Raw genomic sequence first — 19969 nt, 5'->3', positions numbered from 1 at the left:
GTGATACAGTAATGGATCCTGGAGGTGAATGTATGTTGTTTTAAACCAAAAAGGAACATTTTTTCGTAGGATTCCGCAGCCGACATGAGGTAAAAGCCTTCCAGCCCCCTCCGGGCTCGCTTGCGCCTGATTGATGTGTGTTCAAAATTGTCATATTTTCACGCATGTTTAGACCATCAAAAGCTGCAATAATTTTTCACGGCAAACGGCTCATCGCCACCGCAACAGCATTTGAATATATAAAAAGCTTTATTTTTACTTTTCATCTTGAACATGAAACACACACAATTTCAAGGTAATCGGATGTAATCTCCAAGAAGAGTTCTTTCAAATGTGACCTGTATAATAGGCTGAATGTCGGGACAATTTTGAAAGAAAATTAAAAATGTCTGTTTTTTTGTATGCATACATTTTTCAACACCTGAACAGCATTAAAACTTGACAGAGAGAATGACTTGGACTGGCGGCGACATGTAAATGGACATGATACTAACCCGGACACACCGCAATGTTGCAGAGTTTGGTCTGTGTCTCGGGCCATCCGCAAGGCACGGCCCCACCTTCGTTCACACACTTCCTGGTTCGACTCCTGGTGCCCCGCCCACAAGTCACAGAGCAAAGACTCCACGAGGACCACTCGTGCCACAGTCCATGCACTGCAAATGGCCACAAACGCACCACATGGGGGATGAGGAATGAGGGCGGGGTCAGAATTGGGGGGGCATCACAGGCATTAGCGGTGTTAGTGGTTGAGAAGAAATATGACAAATTAATGAAAATGAGAACAATTCCGGACTGGCAAAGAAATGGAGGCCAGGGATGGACACAGCCATGCGCTAATGCAGATTGAGTCATGATTTCATTAAAACTATTACTTACAGACTTAAGGCCAACAAAGACTAATTACAACAGGCACTCCACCAACCAATTAAGGAAGGAAATGTTTCTCTTCTGCAAAGTTGTCCTCCTACTTGTGCATCTCATCTAATTTTAGCAATAGATGTAGCTGTTGAAATAAATGCAAGTGGAATTAAACGAGCGGCGGAGTTGCACAAAAAAACGAGTCAATAATGAATGTGACCTCAAGACTCCTCTTGTGCTGCTTTATCACTGAGCTTGATTTCAAGCAGTGTCAGCTTGATCCAATTCCGCCATGGAGCAATGGCTGCACAATGTCCAAAGTTAAAGTGTACACGAATGAATGCGTGCAATAATTCAGTAGCCTTTGCAAAACATTTGGGTAACAAACCATGCTTTTTCAAAAAAAAAAGATCTAATAAAAAAAAATGAGATGTGTGTGCCTTATTTGATGGAAATAAACTACATTTGGACAAAGAGAGACAGTGAGAGGGGAAAAAAATTGAGGATGAAGATAGTTGGCCTTGTTGAGCAAAGCTAAATAAGTCATAACGATAAATAATTAAGTCAACTCTATGAAAGAAGGCTCAAAGGAGCAGGAGACGGAGGCACAGAGAGATAGTGCTATTAAAAAGTATGCGGAATGAGGTGCTAGTAAATAGTCAGATATTCAATCCAGCCAACAGGATTTTAAGGGCACTTGGAGGCGCCGTTCAAACATGTAGGGATAAATGACAAATTTAGCTCAAAATGACAAAAAAAGAAAAATACTGAAGAAAGAGGTATTCTGGTACATACAAAATGTGTGCAAGAAGTCCAAAATCTCAATTAATTCTATCTTTTCATGCGACAACACTAAAGATTAAGGGTGAGACTCTTTGGCCCTTCAATTTATGGATGTGCAAAGAATTCGTCATGGCCTACTCCAGTCTGACTCGCTAATGCTAATTAGCACTACTCGCGACACTTTTATCGCTCAAAATAACGGATATTCGCACAAAACGCTTCAGGAATATATACAGAGAAGCATCTTAACATTACTCACCGGCATATGCTCTTCCTTCGTTGCAAAAAAAAAATTTTTTATTGGAATAACTTGATTGTGACTTGTTCCTTCTACTCTTTAATGTGGCTAAAACTTAACGGTGTATCAGGACACTGCCACTAAGTGGCCAAATCGTGTATAACAAGAAAAGCGCTTCCAATAAAGGCACACACAAACAAGGGCAAGACGGTATAAAATGATTTAAATAAAAATCTATTTTGGGACATTTAAAATCGATTCTGAATCGTACTAAATGAGAACTCCTGATTGCCGCCACCCATACTTGACACCATCTAAACTAAATACGTTTATCTTGGTCTCATGATGGTGAGGAGTGAAAATGACTACTGTAGATATAAATAAATATCTGCTGAAATGTTAGTGGTAAACTCGTTTTTGAGAGATACTGAATATTTGATTTGAGTATTTCAAAAGGCCTGTTACAAAAAGATGATAAGCTGTCCAAGCTAATCCTCCTTCATAATAAATACCGACTTAAAATAGCATGGCATTCACACACGGCACTAATCAGACACAGGTTACGTGTAATTAGGATACGGGAACTCGACACAGATTGAAAGTGTGCTCATTTAATTACATGCACTTTATTAAGATATCAGCTTGTAATTTGCCATCACTAACATGTGAGGCAAATAGGCAATAGTAAGACACATGCATTTTAACCCTAAAGATAATCGTCATTACCGGCACTTTAATACAGGGTCAAGACACAGCATGTTGCATTATTTATGTTCTTGTACTCAACATTCGCATGTAGCCATGATTTCACTCTCTTACCGGAGATGGTTTGCTGCATCGTTTGGCTTACGCACTGACCCAGGGACATGTTACTGCATAATACAACATTATTTTAGTCCGTCTTTTAAATGTCACTGAATCTACGGAAAATCAGCAGTTGCTAAATACAACACAAGAAGAGGTACGACGTCACTTCGTATGCTTTACGGAATGGGAGCAAATGAAAGAGAGATGGGGTGGGGTGGGGTGGGGGGGGGGTCATCTGCTCAACCACTTACTGCCTAGTTGGCTTTAACAAGGACAAGACCATTAGCTAAATTGATTCGGTATCGCCTTATATTGGGAGTTTTACCCATGAAGTGGGGGGGGGGGTGCGTTGGGGGACAAGCAAAAATATCCTTTTACACTTCATTGCCTTTCTGTCCATCGCAATTTTCTTTGATGTTGCACGCAGCTGCCCAAAGACATATTCAGCCGCACTTATAACTCACCACTAGTATTCACCAAGACGAAAACAAAACACAAACGTGCGGAAAATATTTCGATAAAAAATTCTGTCAAGCTAATCTAAGAAATAAAATATGCACATTTCATTCTCTCCACCTCGGGGTATTTGGAGGGAGGTTGGGGAAGGGGTGGGGGTGCATACTGAGCTTGTGTGCCTTGTTTTTTTTTTTTTTTCAGAGTAAATACATATAAAACAGAATAAATGTTGGCTTGGAATATTTCATGTTCATGTTCTATTTCATGTTTCATGTTGAGCAAGTCATGTTCTGAAGGTTTGTTTATGTATACAGCTATCAAAATTTCATAATTAGTGGGCCCTACAACTAGACCTTCTTAACTCATTCACTCCCAGCCATTTTCACTGAAGCAACCCCCTTCGCTCCTGACTGTTTTACTGGATTTTGACTGATTTTAAAAGGCCCACAGAATATTGTGTTCTGTTGCTATAAAAACATGGAACCTACCAAAAGAAAGATTAGAGTCTCTTCCTTCATCTGGGAAAAAAATATATGTTTCTTTGTTGCAGCAATTAGCATTAGAATATAGCTATTAAGTTTCATGATTATTCACAAATCTGATCCTTTTGCAACATAGCCCTGGTTGATCTCTTATACGCTACGGTCCCCTGCTGGCCGCTTTTGTAATAACTACCATTGCTTCAAGCATTCTCTTCAGTTCAGAGACTGCATCAAAGCATTCTGTATGCTCTAGCAAAAAAAAAAAAAAACGTATAAATACGGACCATGGTCATATTTAAAATAGAACGTATTTATACGTTTTTGGGGGCAACTGAGTTAAAACGTGATTTGATATGGATCTGCACCAACATTTAATGGGGTCCGCTGTAGGTTGCAATTGCAGAAAATGGCATTGAAATGGTTCCATTTGTTTTTGTGTCACCTCGCTGTCAGACTGAACAAAAACAGTGACACATTACTTGGTGATGGAAAGGTTATTTTTAAAAAGTCAATTACATCAAGCTCATTAAACATGTTCATGTCTTTTTTGCTACCACCTCCACATTCCCCATTTAGCTGAATTAGCTGCGGTACAATTTAGGTGATCCCCGGGGGTGTCCCTCTACCCCAGCAGAAGCATGTCAGAATTCAGCAAATAATGAAATAATGCACGGAACAACACAGAAAGCCAATATCCCATCAAAGGAACGGCTGGGAATATTAATATCAACACTAAACGGAAAAGCGAAGCACTTAGACAAATCGCGTCGGCGGATTTGAATTTAAAAACAAGATTAACATATGCGCTGACAGGAAGTGGAAATGTGTCTCTTTTTTCCTTTTTTAGAATTTTGGGCGGAGATTTAGCTCTTGAATCCAAACATGCTTCAAAATTAAGTACCGATCTTGTCGATTTTAAGATGAAACAGACACCAATTAGCCAACAATTAACCGTACTCTATAAAAGGGGTATTCCACGACGGTGTCGGCACGAGACGCTTATACACATAATTCTGTTTACAGAGCAGAAGCTGAGTTCTGCACTGTCATTATAGGCACCAAAAACAGAAGAACAAATGCAAGATGCCAGATGTAATATTTTACTGTTTGCAAAAATAGTCATGTGTTTAAAGATAGGAAATCTCCAACGATGTTTGAAGTTATATATATATATATATATATATGTGCAGATGTACAGTGCAGCACTACCAAAATAAATACAATTAAAATTGAACCACGAAAGCACGAGAAAAAAATAAAATAAAATAAAATAAAAAAATTAAAATATATATATACATTATTTTTATTTAGGTAAAATTGTAGTTTAAGTCATTTTTCATTATGTTAAAAGCATTTTCGGTAACAATAAAACAAAAAAAATTAGTTTTATTTATTTCATTACTTTTCCTTAACTGTATTAACCTTGGCACTGTTGGTGACCTTAAGAAATCAAAGAGCTGTAACCGTCCCAGAGCTGGAACTGAAACTGTGATCATGTAAAAGTGTCACTCAAGCATGCACTCAAGAGGGCTTACTCAACAGAAATTCATTTCCATTACGATCAAGAGCACTCCAAAACAAACATGATCATTTCAATCCAATATAAGGACCGTCACTGCTAATCAAGGCAGATCTCTTCAAACATGGAATGAGTGCTACACAAGTTCCTCCAATAATATGAACGTCTCGATGTCCTCTGTCCTATTCATTTCCTGGTTAACAATTATGAAGAAGGCAGATGTTGAATTGAATTATAAATACGGACTAAGCCCTTCTTGCAATGACGAAGAAATAGTAACATCAAATGGAATTTCTTTTCAGTCAAAGATAAAAAGTTGTCCCATGCGCATACCTGAGCTTATTATCCCGGGTTCACCGGGACAGGAAGCTGTATTGTTGCACATGCGCGTCTCTCGCAGGGCGCCGCTGCACAGCGTGCCGTAAGGAGACGAAACACATGAGCGCGTCCTCACTTGCCAGCCGTGTCCGCATGTCAGAGAACACACGCTCCACTGAGACCATTCCTCAGCTGCAGGGTCACCTGGAGATTTGAACACAGCGGCTTAGCTTAGCTAACGCTAGAACATTAGCTTGTCTGCAAAATTGAATTAGGAATTTAATGTTTGTGGACTTTTTTTTTTAAATCATGTCCTTGTTATATAAGAATAATTGATGTTCCATAATTGATCAATATCAGATTAAACTAAATGAATCGAATCGAAAAAAAAAAAGAAAAAAGAAAAATTGAAATCGGAAAAAAATCGAAATCGAACTGAAATCGAAATCAATCGATTGAGGAAATTTGAATCGATACCTAGTCCTAATGTTTTGTGTGTAAAAAAAATAGAAGCAGAAGATGGGTAAGCGAGTCGACACATAAATTGATGCAGACTTACAAAATAATATAATATAATAATAATAAAATCCAAGCTATTAATGGTGACTTATGGGGTACCTCAAGGGTCTATAATAGGGCCCTAATTTTTTTATATGATTTATGCCACATTTCTAGAATACAACAATATATATTTTATTTGTGGATGATACTGCCCTCTAATGTTGTAAAAAAAAAAATCTGAATCCACTTAAAAACTGTTTTGATGGCACTAAATTGTGTCCCATCTTGGTTAGTTCCTAGAAAGAGACGATTAAATATTAAGTCACTCCAACTCCTCTCAGAATTGTTTTCCAAGCACCACGTTCTTTGATAGAGGCGTCATCACGTGGCAGCGGAGGAAATCAAATTAATTTCATGTCCGTTAATCGCATTACATCTTCATTAACATGCCGTGAGTCAGGGTTTAAGCTCATCTCCGACGCCTTGAGGAATGGAAGGATGGGAGCGGCAAGTAGGAACACACAAGAGAGGACTAGACAGAGAGAAGCCCTGACAGAAGGGGCTTTCTGCTCCACGCTGTAGGACCAGCAAATATATAATATGGACACGTGCGTGCATGTGCAGAGTACGCTCAAAGGCGCAGGTCGACCTGTTTGAATGTGGGTCAAACCGCCAACATGAATAATGCGAAATGTCACGTATGTAAAAGCATGGCTCACTCCACAGAAGTAACACTTGACATTTTTCATATATTTAATAGATTGTCATGTTTACATTCTGAAGATGAATATTATATATATTTTCCAGTATTTTTAGGGATGTATCAATATCACTTTTTTAAAGATACCAATACTCAAATCTTCAGGACTCACCGATACCGATACCCAGTGCCGATACTATTAGTACCTATGATCCATAAAATTTCTAAAAAGTACGACAGATAATTTTTTAATATACATATATATCCCAACAATACATCACCGACCCCCAACTGTCGACCCAGAGGAGCGCTCGTGTTGCTTATAAACAAGTTTCTTTGATTTTGTTCATTCATTCCGGATTTTCACAAACCCCTTCACAATGGCGCGCAGGTGTGCCGTTCACGGGTGCAAAATTGGGCGGTACTCGATATGTCGCGAGTACCGATACCATGAAATGTGGCCTGGTATCGGCCCGATATCGATACCTGATATCGGTACTCGCCCATCCCTAATTATTTTAAAGGCTTTTTTTCCCCCTCCTTCTTCTTCTGGCTGTGAACGTGTGCATATACGTACACATTACGCACCTGTTTGTGCCTGAAACACACCTGGCTGGTCAGCTGATCTTGGTCTTTGCGTCTTCACCTTCAAATCATCGTCGTATGGGTCTGTAAGATAGAAAAAAAAAATCCCATTTAGTTCAGTACTAATGTAGAGTGCATGACTGACATGAATTAATTGTGTGCGTTGGAGAGTTCTATTGTTTTGGCTTGTAAAGCAGAATTAAAGATAGTGTAAAAAAAAAAAGAAAAAAAAAAAGAGTCCTGCGAGTGATTAAGCAAAGATCTGCTGATCCCAACACCTTGCTTTGTCAAACGTTGGTTGAAACTAAATGATTGTGAAGTGGAAACAAATGCAGCATGTCAAAGTCAGTGTTATCTCCCTTGGCAAATCTGGGCACGGGAGGAGATATTTCACTTCCTGTGCAAATTGATTTTGAAGCTATCACAAAGACAAATGTAGGGGGAACTTCTGAGGTACAGTGAGTTTTATGTACTGTATGCAGTAAGAAATAGGGGGGGGGGGGATTGACAGGGCATTATTGGACTGTTGATGAATATAAAATTCAAATTCTGCACGATAACCACCATTTAAAAAAAAAAAAAAAAAAGAAAATATAATTTTTTTACACCATTTTTTTGTGTCTTACTGTTTTCTTAAAATTTGCTGTTTATGTCAATTTAAACATATTTTCTTACATTTATGAAAGATCTGACTTATTGCACTTTATGACAATTCTGAATCTTTTTAATTCATATTTACTATTATTGAATTACAAATATGAAAACGTTTTCCCCTCTCATGCTTGTCAGTGTTTGTGTGACACTTAAGTGATTATAAAACATGTTATTTTCATTAACAAATTCACTCGCAGTCATTTTCACTGAAGCAACCCCCTTCGCTCCCGGCTTTTGATGAGCTTTTTGCAACGTGGCCCTGGTTGATCTCTTACTCTGCTGCCACCTGCTGCTAATAACTACCATTGCTTCAACCATTCTCTTTGGTTCAGAGGCTGCATCAAAGCCTTCTGTATGCTCTAGCATTAAAAAAAACAAACAAAAAAACTTTTAAAAAAAATATAAAAATATGTCTTTGGGAGCATGGGAATTTCTAAAATAGAACATATTTATACTTTTTTGGGAGAAATGAGTTCATAAATCATTTAGCCAGTTACTGAGTCTGCCAAATTTAATTTTGTCCTTGAGAACAGAATCTGTTTCGAACACGCACCCCTGACTCTGTTTTCGCCATCGCCATCGCTCATGGAAAAGTACCCAGAGAGTATGTTTTGTCTACAAATGAAAGAGAGGCAGTCGGTTTTAACTATAAGAAGGCATTTTACACGCGGAAGAGGCACATTCGGCGCTCTGAATTCCACCTGTTAAGTGATGAATTGGAGACTGTCACGATGTCCAGAGATCTCTGTTAGATTAAAATCATTTTTGCAAAAGTGTTTTTTCTTACATTAAATCTGTCTTCAAGTTTTGGAACACGCAAAGGGGACAAATATTTTTTATTCCTCTTCAATACCCAGCCCTAAATCATTAAGGCTAATAAGCTGTGAGCAGTTGCACACAAACGTTTTTCAAGTTTCGCGATCCATTTGAGAAAAGTTTGCTCGACAAGTTTTAAATGTGACTGCTGGCTTTGACGATCGCTGACAGCCACAAATAACAAGATGCCTGGCGCAGACATATTTTGATGAACCGGATGACATGTTAGATTCCAGTTGTGCTGCGTGTCACTGTGATGTTCATTTGGAGAGCAACGAATAAGAGTAGCAGCTACTGGGATTTGACTCGTGAGCAATCTGTCATTGTAAACCCTGTGAAGTCAATGGAGACGTGACAGTGATTGGGTGATGTGGCGCAACAGACTGGCAAAGCCACAGAAGACTTTTTTTCTTCTTTGATAGTGACAACTTCGAAAAATGACGTTTTTTTTAGAGCGTTATTGAGAATTGGTTGTCGCGTTAATATGTTGCTAATAAATAATCGGGAAATACACTGCTTTCAGGCAAAAGTCTTTTCATGGGAGATGATACAGAAATGGGCAGCGGTGAGTTTATAAAATCACTATGGATGTAAGAGATAGTCGTCAAAGCTGTAAATGTGAAGCCGAGCAAAGCATGAACTTTATGATACTATTGTGTTACGTGTCATCGCTGTCGGGCAGAATCGCCCCATCTCGAGAATGACTACTTTTCTGGAAATCCAAAACAGGCCATCTTGCTTGACAGCACTTTTAAAGGCGTTGCACACTAACATAACCACACCACCGCATCCAAATCATGTTAATTCTAGAGGCGCAACTATTAATTGAAAACAAATTGATTAGCATTATAATATTTTACTTCGGAAGACAATGATCTGCATCCTTGCCTATTTTCCATGTTACAGTAAATCATAATTAATTAGTTTGTCCTATCCTTTTTTAAATGAATTAAAATTGTATTTAATTAATCGATTACTGAAATAACCGTTAGTCGCAGCCCGAGCTCATTCATATGCGACAAGACAAAAAGCCTTTGTTACTTTACATAAAACAAAAGACTGTGGTTACATCATCACATCACTTTTTTCAAAAACAAATTTAGTTTTATGAATCTTCTCAGACAGTTCATGTCATTTTACGGTTCTGTGGGGTTGGATTCTGTTTTTAATTTAGTTTTTATTTTTGTGTGCTTTGTTTGTGTGATCTGTGTTTTGTTATGTTGTCCCTTGTCTCGTCAAGCTTCAGGTGGCCCACCTGTGTTTGCCTGGCCTTCCTTGTGTGTCAACCAATGAGTTCCCTTGCCCAGGTGTGTCTCGTCATGTCAATTAGTGTTGGTGTATTTAGGCCCCGCCCAGACGCAAGCAAAAGCCAGCTTCGTTCCTCAAACAAATCTCGTTCGCACAGAAGCATTTCAAGACTTTCATGTGTCCAAAAGAAGACGCTGAGGACGCCTATAATGTATAAGCCAAGTCTGGAGTGGCAGAACAAACTTTGCATGTATCAAAGCAACATGAAAAAGACGAACACAGGGGAAATGAAAATGGAGGGTGATTCAAGTACAACACCATTTGTTGACGGTGGGAATAAAGAAGCAAAATATTTTTGCTGGAAAAGCATGAGCAAGCTAAGGAGGCTGCGCAAAGCAACCACGACGCGGCTATCCGCCATTGTTGTTGACGGACGCGAGAATTGGAGCATTGGTCATCAAGCTGCGACCATTACGTCATCACTGGAGGAGTATCCTGCATATGGTGTACGGGCGGAAGAGCGCTTTCAAGCTCCGAAACCACGCCATCGTGTGGATGAACGGCCTAAACGGTAAGAAGCTTGCTACATTTCAACTGTTTTTTTTGTGTGGACCGGGCCTCAGTGTCCTGTCTTTAGTTCAGTCCTTGTCGGTCCATTGTTTGTTGCTGCCGTCAGTGTATGTCTTGCCTTGATTTTTCCCGACGTCATGACACGCTCTGGATTTGGACTTTGTTATTGTATTGTTATTTTTTATTTTATTTTTTTACCTGTGCCTTGTTTGCCTCCCAGCCATTTTCACTGAAGCAACCCCCTTCACTCCCGGCTGTTTTACTAGATTTTGACAAATTTTGCAAGGTCCACAGAATATTGTGTTCTATTGCTATACAAACATGGAACCTACCAAAAGAAGTCTCTTATTTCATCAGGAAAAAAAATAATACTTGTATCTGTTTCTGTTTTGCAGAAATTAGTATTATATTATAGCTAAGTTTCATCATTATTCACAAATCTGTTGAAAACACTGGGGAATAAGTGACCTCTGCAGGTCAGAGGCTGCATCAAAGCCTTCTGTATGCTCTAGCATAAAAAAATTAAATTAAAAAAAAAAACATATAAATACTTTTTGGGGGCCATGGCAATATTTAAAATAAAACGTTTTTATACGTTTTTGGGAAGAAAAATTATTTAATTAAAATAAACCTTTTTTTCGGGCCTCTGCCTCCTCCTTTCTACTTCCCTGTGTTTGTATCCTCAACTTGCCCCATTCTTGACAGTTCAAGGGTCCGAGAGAGATAATAAATTTGTTCTCAAGCTATTTTCAATACTTTGGTAAATGACGCGTACCGCATAGCAATAGTATTGATTTGTGGAAAAAACAAGAAATTGACCATCTGGACAGACGGTGTTTCAGCCCAACAACCATGATATCAATAGTGCTCGAACCGAAACAGCAGACATTCCTCTGACAAATACATTGCATTGTAGTCAGATGAAGTCACTTCAAACTCAACGCAAAAAAGAATAAAGCGAAAGACGGTCACCCTGGGAGAAAACGGCTTAGGCGCAAACATGCTTACATATTGTATGGCACGTGCACACACAAATATAACCGCGGTGAGTAAACAAAGAAATGTCGTGCTGCGAAGCATTTCGGAATGCAAGGCGGCAAGCTGTGGCAGGGTTGGGACGGAGCCAACTACAAGCTACGGTTGTCTTGAAGTAAGGATTTAAGAGCGTGCGCGCGCTTGCAAGGGAATTCATATGGTAATGCTGGAAATCAGCTGTGTTGCATTTTATTGTTTGCTGTGGACGACTGTCAGTCGTTTCACCGTAACGTTATGGATGTACGCTTTCCTTAACATCAAAAAAAAATCACGCGCAATTTTCCCAGCCATGCATCCATTGTGGCTTTATAGCTCTGTGGCGCTGTCCATTTATTCCCCGAGTCCATCTGGGAGGTTCCAAACTGATAGAAGCGCACTGTAATGGACATTTTATAAGCTACCGGACAGATAGATCCACTCCAGTCTTGCTTACTACTCTCCTTCCCCTCTTGCTGGCTCCAAAGCAGATATGAGAAGAGAAGTAGAATTAGATTGGTTGCAGGACAGCGTCTCCCCGGCTGTGGGGGACTTCAAGGTCATTTGTGTGCTTTTCGAAATGGATTCAGAATCGAGTTTTCTCAACCCCACGGGCTGCCTGTGTATTTTTCCTCGCCTGCCGTTGCCGCATACACAATCGCGTGTGTACGCAATGATCCTCACAACCATCCTATACTTCCTGAAGCTAAATTGGTTTTGTTTCATTTCGCCTCCATTTTGTCGCTGCCCCCCATCTCCACCTGTTTGGCTTCTTTCTCTTATGAGAAGGTTTCGACTCTTATTCGGACTGGACAAAGCGCAGCTCGTTTTGACCTGCGAGTTATTTACATTATTTAAAAAGCAGATGAGAGTAATGAGGAACGGCAAATGCGGAGTATCGAAAGTATAGGAAAGTAGTGGTATCGGTCCGTTGTGGTGAAGAAGGAGCTGAGTCGAAAGGCAAAGCTCTCGATTTATCGGTCGATCTACGTTCCTGCCCTCGCCTATGGTCACGAGCTGTGGGTCGTTGAGGTGGCTCGGGCATCTGGTTCGGATGCCTCCTGGACGCCTCCCTGGGGAGGTGTTCCGGGCATGTCCTACCGGCAGGAGGCCCCGGAGGACGACCCAGGACACGCTGGAGAGACTATGTCTCTCGGCTGTCCTGGGAACGCCTTGGGGGTCCCGTCGGATGAGCTGGCTGAAGTGGCTGGGGAGAGGGAAGTCTGGGCTTCCCTGCTAAAGCTGCTGCCCCCGCGACCCGACCCCGGTTAAGCGGAAGAAGACGGACGGACGGACGGACGGAGGAAAGTAGTGGCGCTTTTGTTCTAAATTATCAGAGGTTTGCATCCTGTTAGTACTGACAAACTGTCGAACCTGTTTTGTTGATGAATGAATGAATCTTGTGAAATTCTGCACATTTTAAAAATTGTAAAGTACAGCTTGACCCCAGTCTCCACAAATATATGCATTATTATTAAATGTTGCGAAATTTTTATGCTGAGTTGCAACTAGAATTCCCCCAGTACAGGCTTTCCAGGTAATGGTTGCTAAGGGAACTTTAAATTACCTCAAAATTACCGCACTCATTTTCACACCCTTATAATAATATATAATATCAAACAATACATTCTCAAATTCAAAGTGATACTCCTCATCAGGGCTGGACTGACACAAAAAAATCGGCTCTGGCATTTTTGACTTAGTCCTGTTGGCCCTGCCCGGACCAGCTTGACGACTCTTTAATAATAATAAAAATTTGTTTACCACTGATGATTATTGATGTTTCAGTTATTCAAAATGGATTAACAGACTGCTCCCTATAAATTGTGGGCCAGTCTCTTGGGGTAGGAAAATAATAATTAAAAAGCACTGCATCGGCCCCAAAAGAGGCCGGCCCACCGGGCATCTGCCCTCTATGCTAGATGGCTAGTCCAGCCCTGCTCCTCATACAGTTCATATGGGGCATAGCAGGTGATTAATTGATTGCTAAGAATTGAGTGGGGCTGATTGTGTCTTGACACCTCATTGTACTTTTTAAGAAAAACCTTTTTAATTTGTACTTTCTTCATAGTTAATTAAGTTTGGTAAAAATGCACTTACATCCATAGTGTAATGCATTGTGACCAAAATCCAGTATCCCATCTAAAGGAGGTGGTTGGAAAAAAATGTTTTACTAGAACATTTAAATTAATATTAATAATTATGTCTAAGAACTCACAACCGTGACAGAACTTCATAAAAGGCTAACAATTTTGCTACAAATGTGAATTCAGCAGGTCCACATGCTCATGGCAATGCAAAACTGCTGATGGTTAGATATATAGTTTATTTTTAACCATCTCAGTTCATACTGATTCATTGCAAGAATAAAATTACAGCAGAGGAGGCTTTTTTTTCTAATTTTTTTTAGTGGGTCACCAGGTTTTCCTGGACCATTGAACCAAACGTTGGACAAACTTTGCCACATGCAGGATAGATTTCAAGCTGAAATGGATGAAAAACAAGAGCTAAACCAAATCTTCAGATTGGCATCTACCAGGTTTAGCTTTCAGAACATTTCTCCCGACTTCTGTCCAGACACTGTAGTCATCAAGAACACAACCTGGTTAAATGGAAAATTGATGGAGCTACACACCCAAGTATTAAAAAAAAACAAAAAAAAACAGATTTCTGCTCAGGCTCGCCTCTGCAGAAAGATAGTGTTGCCATAGCAACATAATCATCTCCATGCTAGTAAGGAATTTAAGAGATGGCAGTGACAGCGGGTCTTGGAGTGATGGTTGGGGAGCGAGTATAAATCAGTGCCCACTCCCAAGCTGCTACATGTGTCCGATACCAAGGTGAATGCATCAGGACATCTATTTTTGAGTTTTGTGACTTTTTGCAATTTGTGTTGCTGCTCATGTATTTTTTCTAACATTGTTTAAGACAAGTCTGAGGCACAAACATGAGTAGAGGCAAAATGTCCGGCGTGGATCCGACTAGACTGTGCGTGTCAGCGGTCACGCTCTTGTAATTTTGCTTGCGTATACTTATTCATGCGTGACGACTTTTTAGTATGCAATCTTTTCTGCACACTAAAATGCATTCATGATACAATTCCTTCACAAACATACAAACTGATTGCTTGTATTCATGGCTGTTTACATCACACACCAAAGCAACTCGGCAAACTATTTTTTCCCCCCTTTTTTTTGTGCATAATTCATACCACAGAAGCGCATGAAGTGGCTGCAGATTCCAAATTTTTTTGGTTGAGCATTCGCTAGGAAGAGGTGGAAAACAAGCTTATACAACACTTGAACACTGATTGTTGTTATCAGACGCCATCCAGACAACACATTTGCTGTACTCGCACAGCATTTAACGCAGTCCAAGTCAAAATAAGGGTCAGCAGACTGATGGGTAACATTTTAGGGTGATAATTTCTGCACCCGTGGACATGCACGCAAGCATGAAAACCCAATCAGTATCTGTACCAACTAAAAATGCTGCCTTTCAAAAGACAGCAATTTAAACTACCAGTACACTACTTTTATTAATTCCCATTCAGTCGTACATAATGTGTCTGCTGAATGTGAAAATATGAATCCAGCAACAACAAGAGAAGCAAGAAAAAATAACTGGGCCAAGAGGGAAAAAAAGAGAGAATCACATTATACTATTTGGAAATGTGGCTGCTCAGATATTAGTTTTTCTTAGCAATTTATTACATGTGCACTGTCATATTGGTCATATTATTGACTAGCAAACTCGTTCAAACGTATTTCCAAATACGGGCAATTTTTTCCAGAATTGGTATAATTTTGGCCAAATGCTTAAAAAAAAACAAGTTGTTTTTTTCCACTTAGGAATGAAAAGTATTATGAGGACAAAAATTCAATTTTCTTTTAGCACTTAGCCAACTAGTATGTTCAAACGTATTTAGAAGCGCGCATGTGGAAATATATACGCATCTCGTCAGTTCCCCACTTCCATTCTCTATAATCAATCGTATCGCATTGTCTTGCAAAGCTAACTGCTAAAGCTAAGCAGGTAAGCGGCTTATGTTTTCAAACCGATACAATACACGTTAGTTTAATTTTTCTTGGAGGTCGCCTTGTATTCCTTCATTTTCCTACAAAACAATTTTAGACAACCCTCCTCATTTCACAGAAATCAAATCTTGAGACCATTGTTCATTACAGGACTTCATCTGCCTCGCAGCTGACTAGTAAAGTCAAAAGGGCCCTTGAGTAACATCTCTTCACTTTTCCACAGTGTGCACTAGTCGGCACGCAGCGAATGAACACGCTTAAATAGCCCAAGTTGAGAACAATCTTGCTCTTTACAAGGCTTAAGAAGCTGTCAGGCCCGCATCAGTTTAGATGAGCCATGTGGACAAACCGCTCTTTGCTTTTCCTACCCTGCAACAAAAAGCTTCCAGGTAATTCTGTCCAAGGAAACCTGTTGAACGTGCACCTCGGTAAATTGCAGAGCAGTCAGTCCGACGAGGCTAATTGTGAAAGTGGTCATGCACTACGAGAGTTAATTCAGCCATGGAGTTCAACCGTTATGATCAGAGTGGTCCCCAGAGACAAATGCTACGAAATACGTATCAGCTTGAGAGATGCCGTGGGAATTTGAACGCCACTGATTTTCAAGCACGCCGTGCTTCAATAATTAATGAGTGTGCATGATTTGGAGTGACTGTGCATCAAAATATCTTATTTGAATCGAAATGAACCTTAATGTCTTGGTTGTATTCCAGCTGTGACTTACAATTACAACGGAGGGACACCGGGACTAAAATTTAGGTGGAAAAAAACATTACTTGAACATGGAGACCGGAGGCTTTTTCATTCTTATAAACAAGCACTGCTGTACTGCAAAGATACAGATTTACCACTGTACAGTGTGGTATACACTCTACGACACCTATATTGCAGATAGAAATGGCGGCAGATAAAGCAAATTGCCTTGTCGATCATCTACTCCTCACCCCGGCAGAACATGTCTCACATCCACTCGAGCCATCGCTGCAAATGGGTTTTGGAAAATCACGGAAGATGACTGGTGGTGGAGAGCACCCTCCACCTCAGCGAGAGTCACAACCTGACATACTTAGACCAACACCACTGCGGCATAAGCATAATTGAACCTGGAACTACGACATTACATCGGGAAATTGTTCTCAGCACTTTCATATTTTCAACATTTTGCTCGGTTACAGCCTTGGACCAAAATGGATTAACTCATTCACTCCCAGCCATTTTCACTGAAGCAACCCCCGTCGCTCCCACTGTTTTACTAGATTTTGATTGATTTTGCAAGGCCCACGGAATATTGTGTTCTATTGCTATAAAAACATCGAACCTACCAACAGAAAGATGACGGTTTCTTCTTCTTCTCATCAAAAAGTATATTTCTATCTGTTTCCGTTTTGGAGCAATTAGCATTAAAATATAGCTAAGTTTCATCATTATTCACAAACCTGTTGAAAGCACTTGGAAAAAGACTTTGTTGCAACATGGCCCTTGCTGATCTCTTATACTCTGCTGCCACACGGTGGCCGTTTTCTGTAATAACTACCATTGCCTTAGGTGTAAATTAATTTAATTGATTTGTCCATGGCTTCACCAATCTACTAGATTAATATATGTATATATACTAGATTTTGATTGATTTTGCAAGGCCCACGGAATATTGTGTTCTATTGCTATAAAAACATGGAACCTACCAACATAAAGATTACGGTTTCTTCTTTCATCAGGAAAAAAAAAAGTATATTTCTATCTGTTTCCGTTTTGGAGCAATTAGCATTAAAATATAGCTAAGTTTTATTATTGTTCACAAACCTGTTGAAAGCACTTGGAAAAAGAGTTTTTTGCAACATGGCCCTTGCTGATCTCTTATACTCTGCTGCCACACACTGGCCGTTTTCTGTAATAACTACCATTGCCTTAGGTGTAAATTAATTTAATTGATTTGTCCATGGCTTCACCAATCCTAGTCCTTGATGGCCGGTCCAGCAGGTTTTGGTTGTGCCCGTCCTCCAACACACCTGATTTTAAAAATCTGAATCGTTATCAGGCTTCTCCAATGCTTGCTGATGAGCTGATTGTATGCATCAGGTGTGTCAGAGGTTCGAAATTTCGAAAACCTGCATGAGTGTGGCACCAATGGGATGAAGGTGCTGGAATATTGCGTTGCTTGTTGCAGTTGTTCTAGTTGTACTGTTCAAACTTTTTCTGTTTGGTTTGTGGTTCTTGGGCTGTGAGCTGTTCATTGACCTCATCTAAAGCAATGGGATGCTTTGAAGACAAGGTTGACTGGTGGGTTTACTTTTAATTTTTCCGTAGATGATGTGGGAATTAATACATTATTCAAATTGAATCTGATTCTGAGAATGGATAAGATAAAATAAAAATCAAACTTTCATATGTCAGTGTACCTTATGACCAAACCTCAAATGGTAGAGATGAAACGCAAGGAACGTGCAAAAATAACAACACATGGATATATTATTTCCACAAAACATAACCCAAAATAAGTTTCCAAATACAAGTTGAGAACCACTTTTGAGGATAAAAACAATTATTATGGTCGGTGCTGGATTTCACTTTCCTTTCTTTTCTTTGGTCCTTCCTCGGGTCTCCTGATGGCCTCACGACTCTGGCTGGAAGTGTTCGGTTTAGGTGAACGGTATGGGATTTTTTTTAATAGGTTAGGTGAACTAATGAATACACACACGCACATAAACATACTCACCCACATCCCCCCCAAAAAAAGGGAGAGCAATGATGATGACATGTCAAATCGGTAAAATTACCGAATAAACAATACTGAGCTCTCCAGGAAAAAAATAAAAAATAAAAAATAAAAAATAAAAAATAAAATAATAAAAAATAAAATAATAAAAAATAAAATAATAAAAAATAAAATAATTAAATAATTAAAAAAAAAACAATTATTATACCTACTATCACTTAATTGAAACAGAATACGAACGCCAACTTACCAATACCCCTTGAAGCCATTTTTGTGAGACACAAACAGTTTCTACAACTTGTCCTTGTCACTATCCGTCACTCTTCGGACCTGCTTGCTTCACATCAGTATTTCTTGTTGCCACCATGGCTTTTTCACTTTCATGGCCTCAATTGGTCCCCAGCGACGAACCATACATCTCACCTCTCTGTCACTGACAGTTTCGGTATTTGGTGTAACACTCAAAAATGAATACTTCCACCATCCTCCTTTCACTTGAGAAATCATTTCTGCCTGTTTTTAAAAAAAATAAAAATAAAAAAAAAGCCAAACTCGTCCACTATTACATAATCGCATCTTATGTTTTATTCATTTAACTCGCATGTTATTTCTGTACATCTTCTAAACATAATCTTAACCATAAAAGAGAAAAACATACTAGCTCCTGTTATCGCAGTGTGTTTTAAATGAAATGTTCTGGGTGGGCTTTTTGTTCCATTTATAGTTGAAGACAGATGTTACCTCATATAATCTCCTGACTGATCACATAGCACAATTCCAGTCCAATGCATCAAATGGAGCTCAATACCAAAGACGCACAAATCAACACAAGCAGCATAGCAGCGAGTTTTTTTATTCAGCTCGACCGGTGGTTGCTGTTCTCTGCTGGAGCACGACATGAAATGCGTAATAGAATGAAAAGCAAGATTAGCCCCTAGATGAACCTAGTCATGCTTTGAGGGTCTCCATTATTCCCACAAAGGACATATCCGTGTGAGTGGTGTGTGTTTAACATGAGTGTATAAGCTTATGGTAGACACCTCCAACTTGCTCAATGATGATCGGACTAATACTGTAAATGCGCATTTGCTTTCAACCGTCCCGAGTTCTGTCAGATTTCCTCAGTCCCATTTTTTGTCGCACTTTTACGCAGATTCTTTCCCGGCATCACGTTTTTTAAATTTTTTATTTTTTTTGTTCCATTCAGCAAGACAATTGCTGGGGCCATGTGCATGTCAATCACACAGTTGTCATTGCAATTCATACGACATAATAATAATAATTTAACTGTTAAATTGCTAGCAGGCGTGTTTTCGGCAGAAATCGAACCACTTCCAGCTTCCGTGTTAAAGAATCAGGGAAAATGTAGTCCTATTAGTCTAGCTGTGCTCGCCAGTCGCAAACTGATGGCATATTTCCTTTTTTTTTTTCTTCTGGAGAGCTCAATATTGTTCATTCGGTAATTTGACCGATTTGATGTCATCATCATTGCTGTCTCTCTTTTTTTTTTTTTTTTTTGTGTATGTGGGTGTGTATTCATTAGTTCACCTAAAACCTATTAAAAAAATCCCATACCGTTCACCTAAACCGAACACTTCCAGCCAGAGTCCGGGAGGCCGTCAGGAGACCCGAGGAAGGACCAAAGAAAATAAAGGAAATTGAAATCCAGT

The 19969-nt window shown here is 39.5% G+C and overlaps 1 protein-coding gene across 29 annotated transcripts in view; it reads right to left on the bottom strand.

The window, feature by feature from the left end:
* Positions 1 to 19969, bottom strand: part of adgrb2 (adhesion G protein-coupled receptor B2) — a 190896-nt gene that overhangs the window by 88117 nt on the left and 82810 nt on the right. For 25 of the 29 annotated variants that reach the window (XR_013289058.1, XR_013289059.1, XM_077549631.1 and 22 more), the window contains 3 exons: positions 7254 to 7334; positions 5480 to 5668; positions 495 to 656 (listed from right to left, as the gene is read on the bottom strand). Coding sequence is in view for 27 of the 29 variants with exons in the window: in XM_077549631.1 (XP_077405757.1) it covers positions 495 to 656; positions 5480 to 5668; positions 7254 to 7334 (432 nt within the window). In the remaining 2 variants the exon portion in view is untranslated. The remainder of the gene's footprint in view (positions 1 to 494; positions 657 to 5479; positions 5669 to 7253; positions 7335 to 19969) is intronic. The other 4 variants (XM_077549636.1, XM_077549659.1, XM_077549645.1 and 1 more) reach the window with 2 other exon arrangements.

This window comes from Vanacampus margaritifer, chromosome 17, assembly GCF_051991255.1.
Source record: "Vanacampus margaritifer isolate UIUO_Vmar chromosome 17, RoL_Vmar_1.0, whole genome shotgun sequence".
NCBI classification, from domain to species: Eukaryota; Metazoa; Chordata; class Actinopteri; order Syngnathiformes; family Syngnathidae; genus Vanacampus; species Vanacampus margaritifer.
The sequence above is the reverse complement of the archived record's forward strand: the minus strand, read 5'-3'. Positions and strand labels throughout refer to the sequence as shown.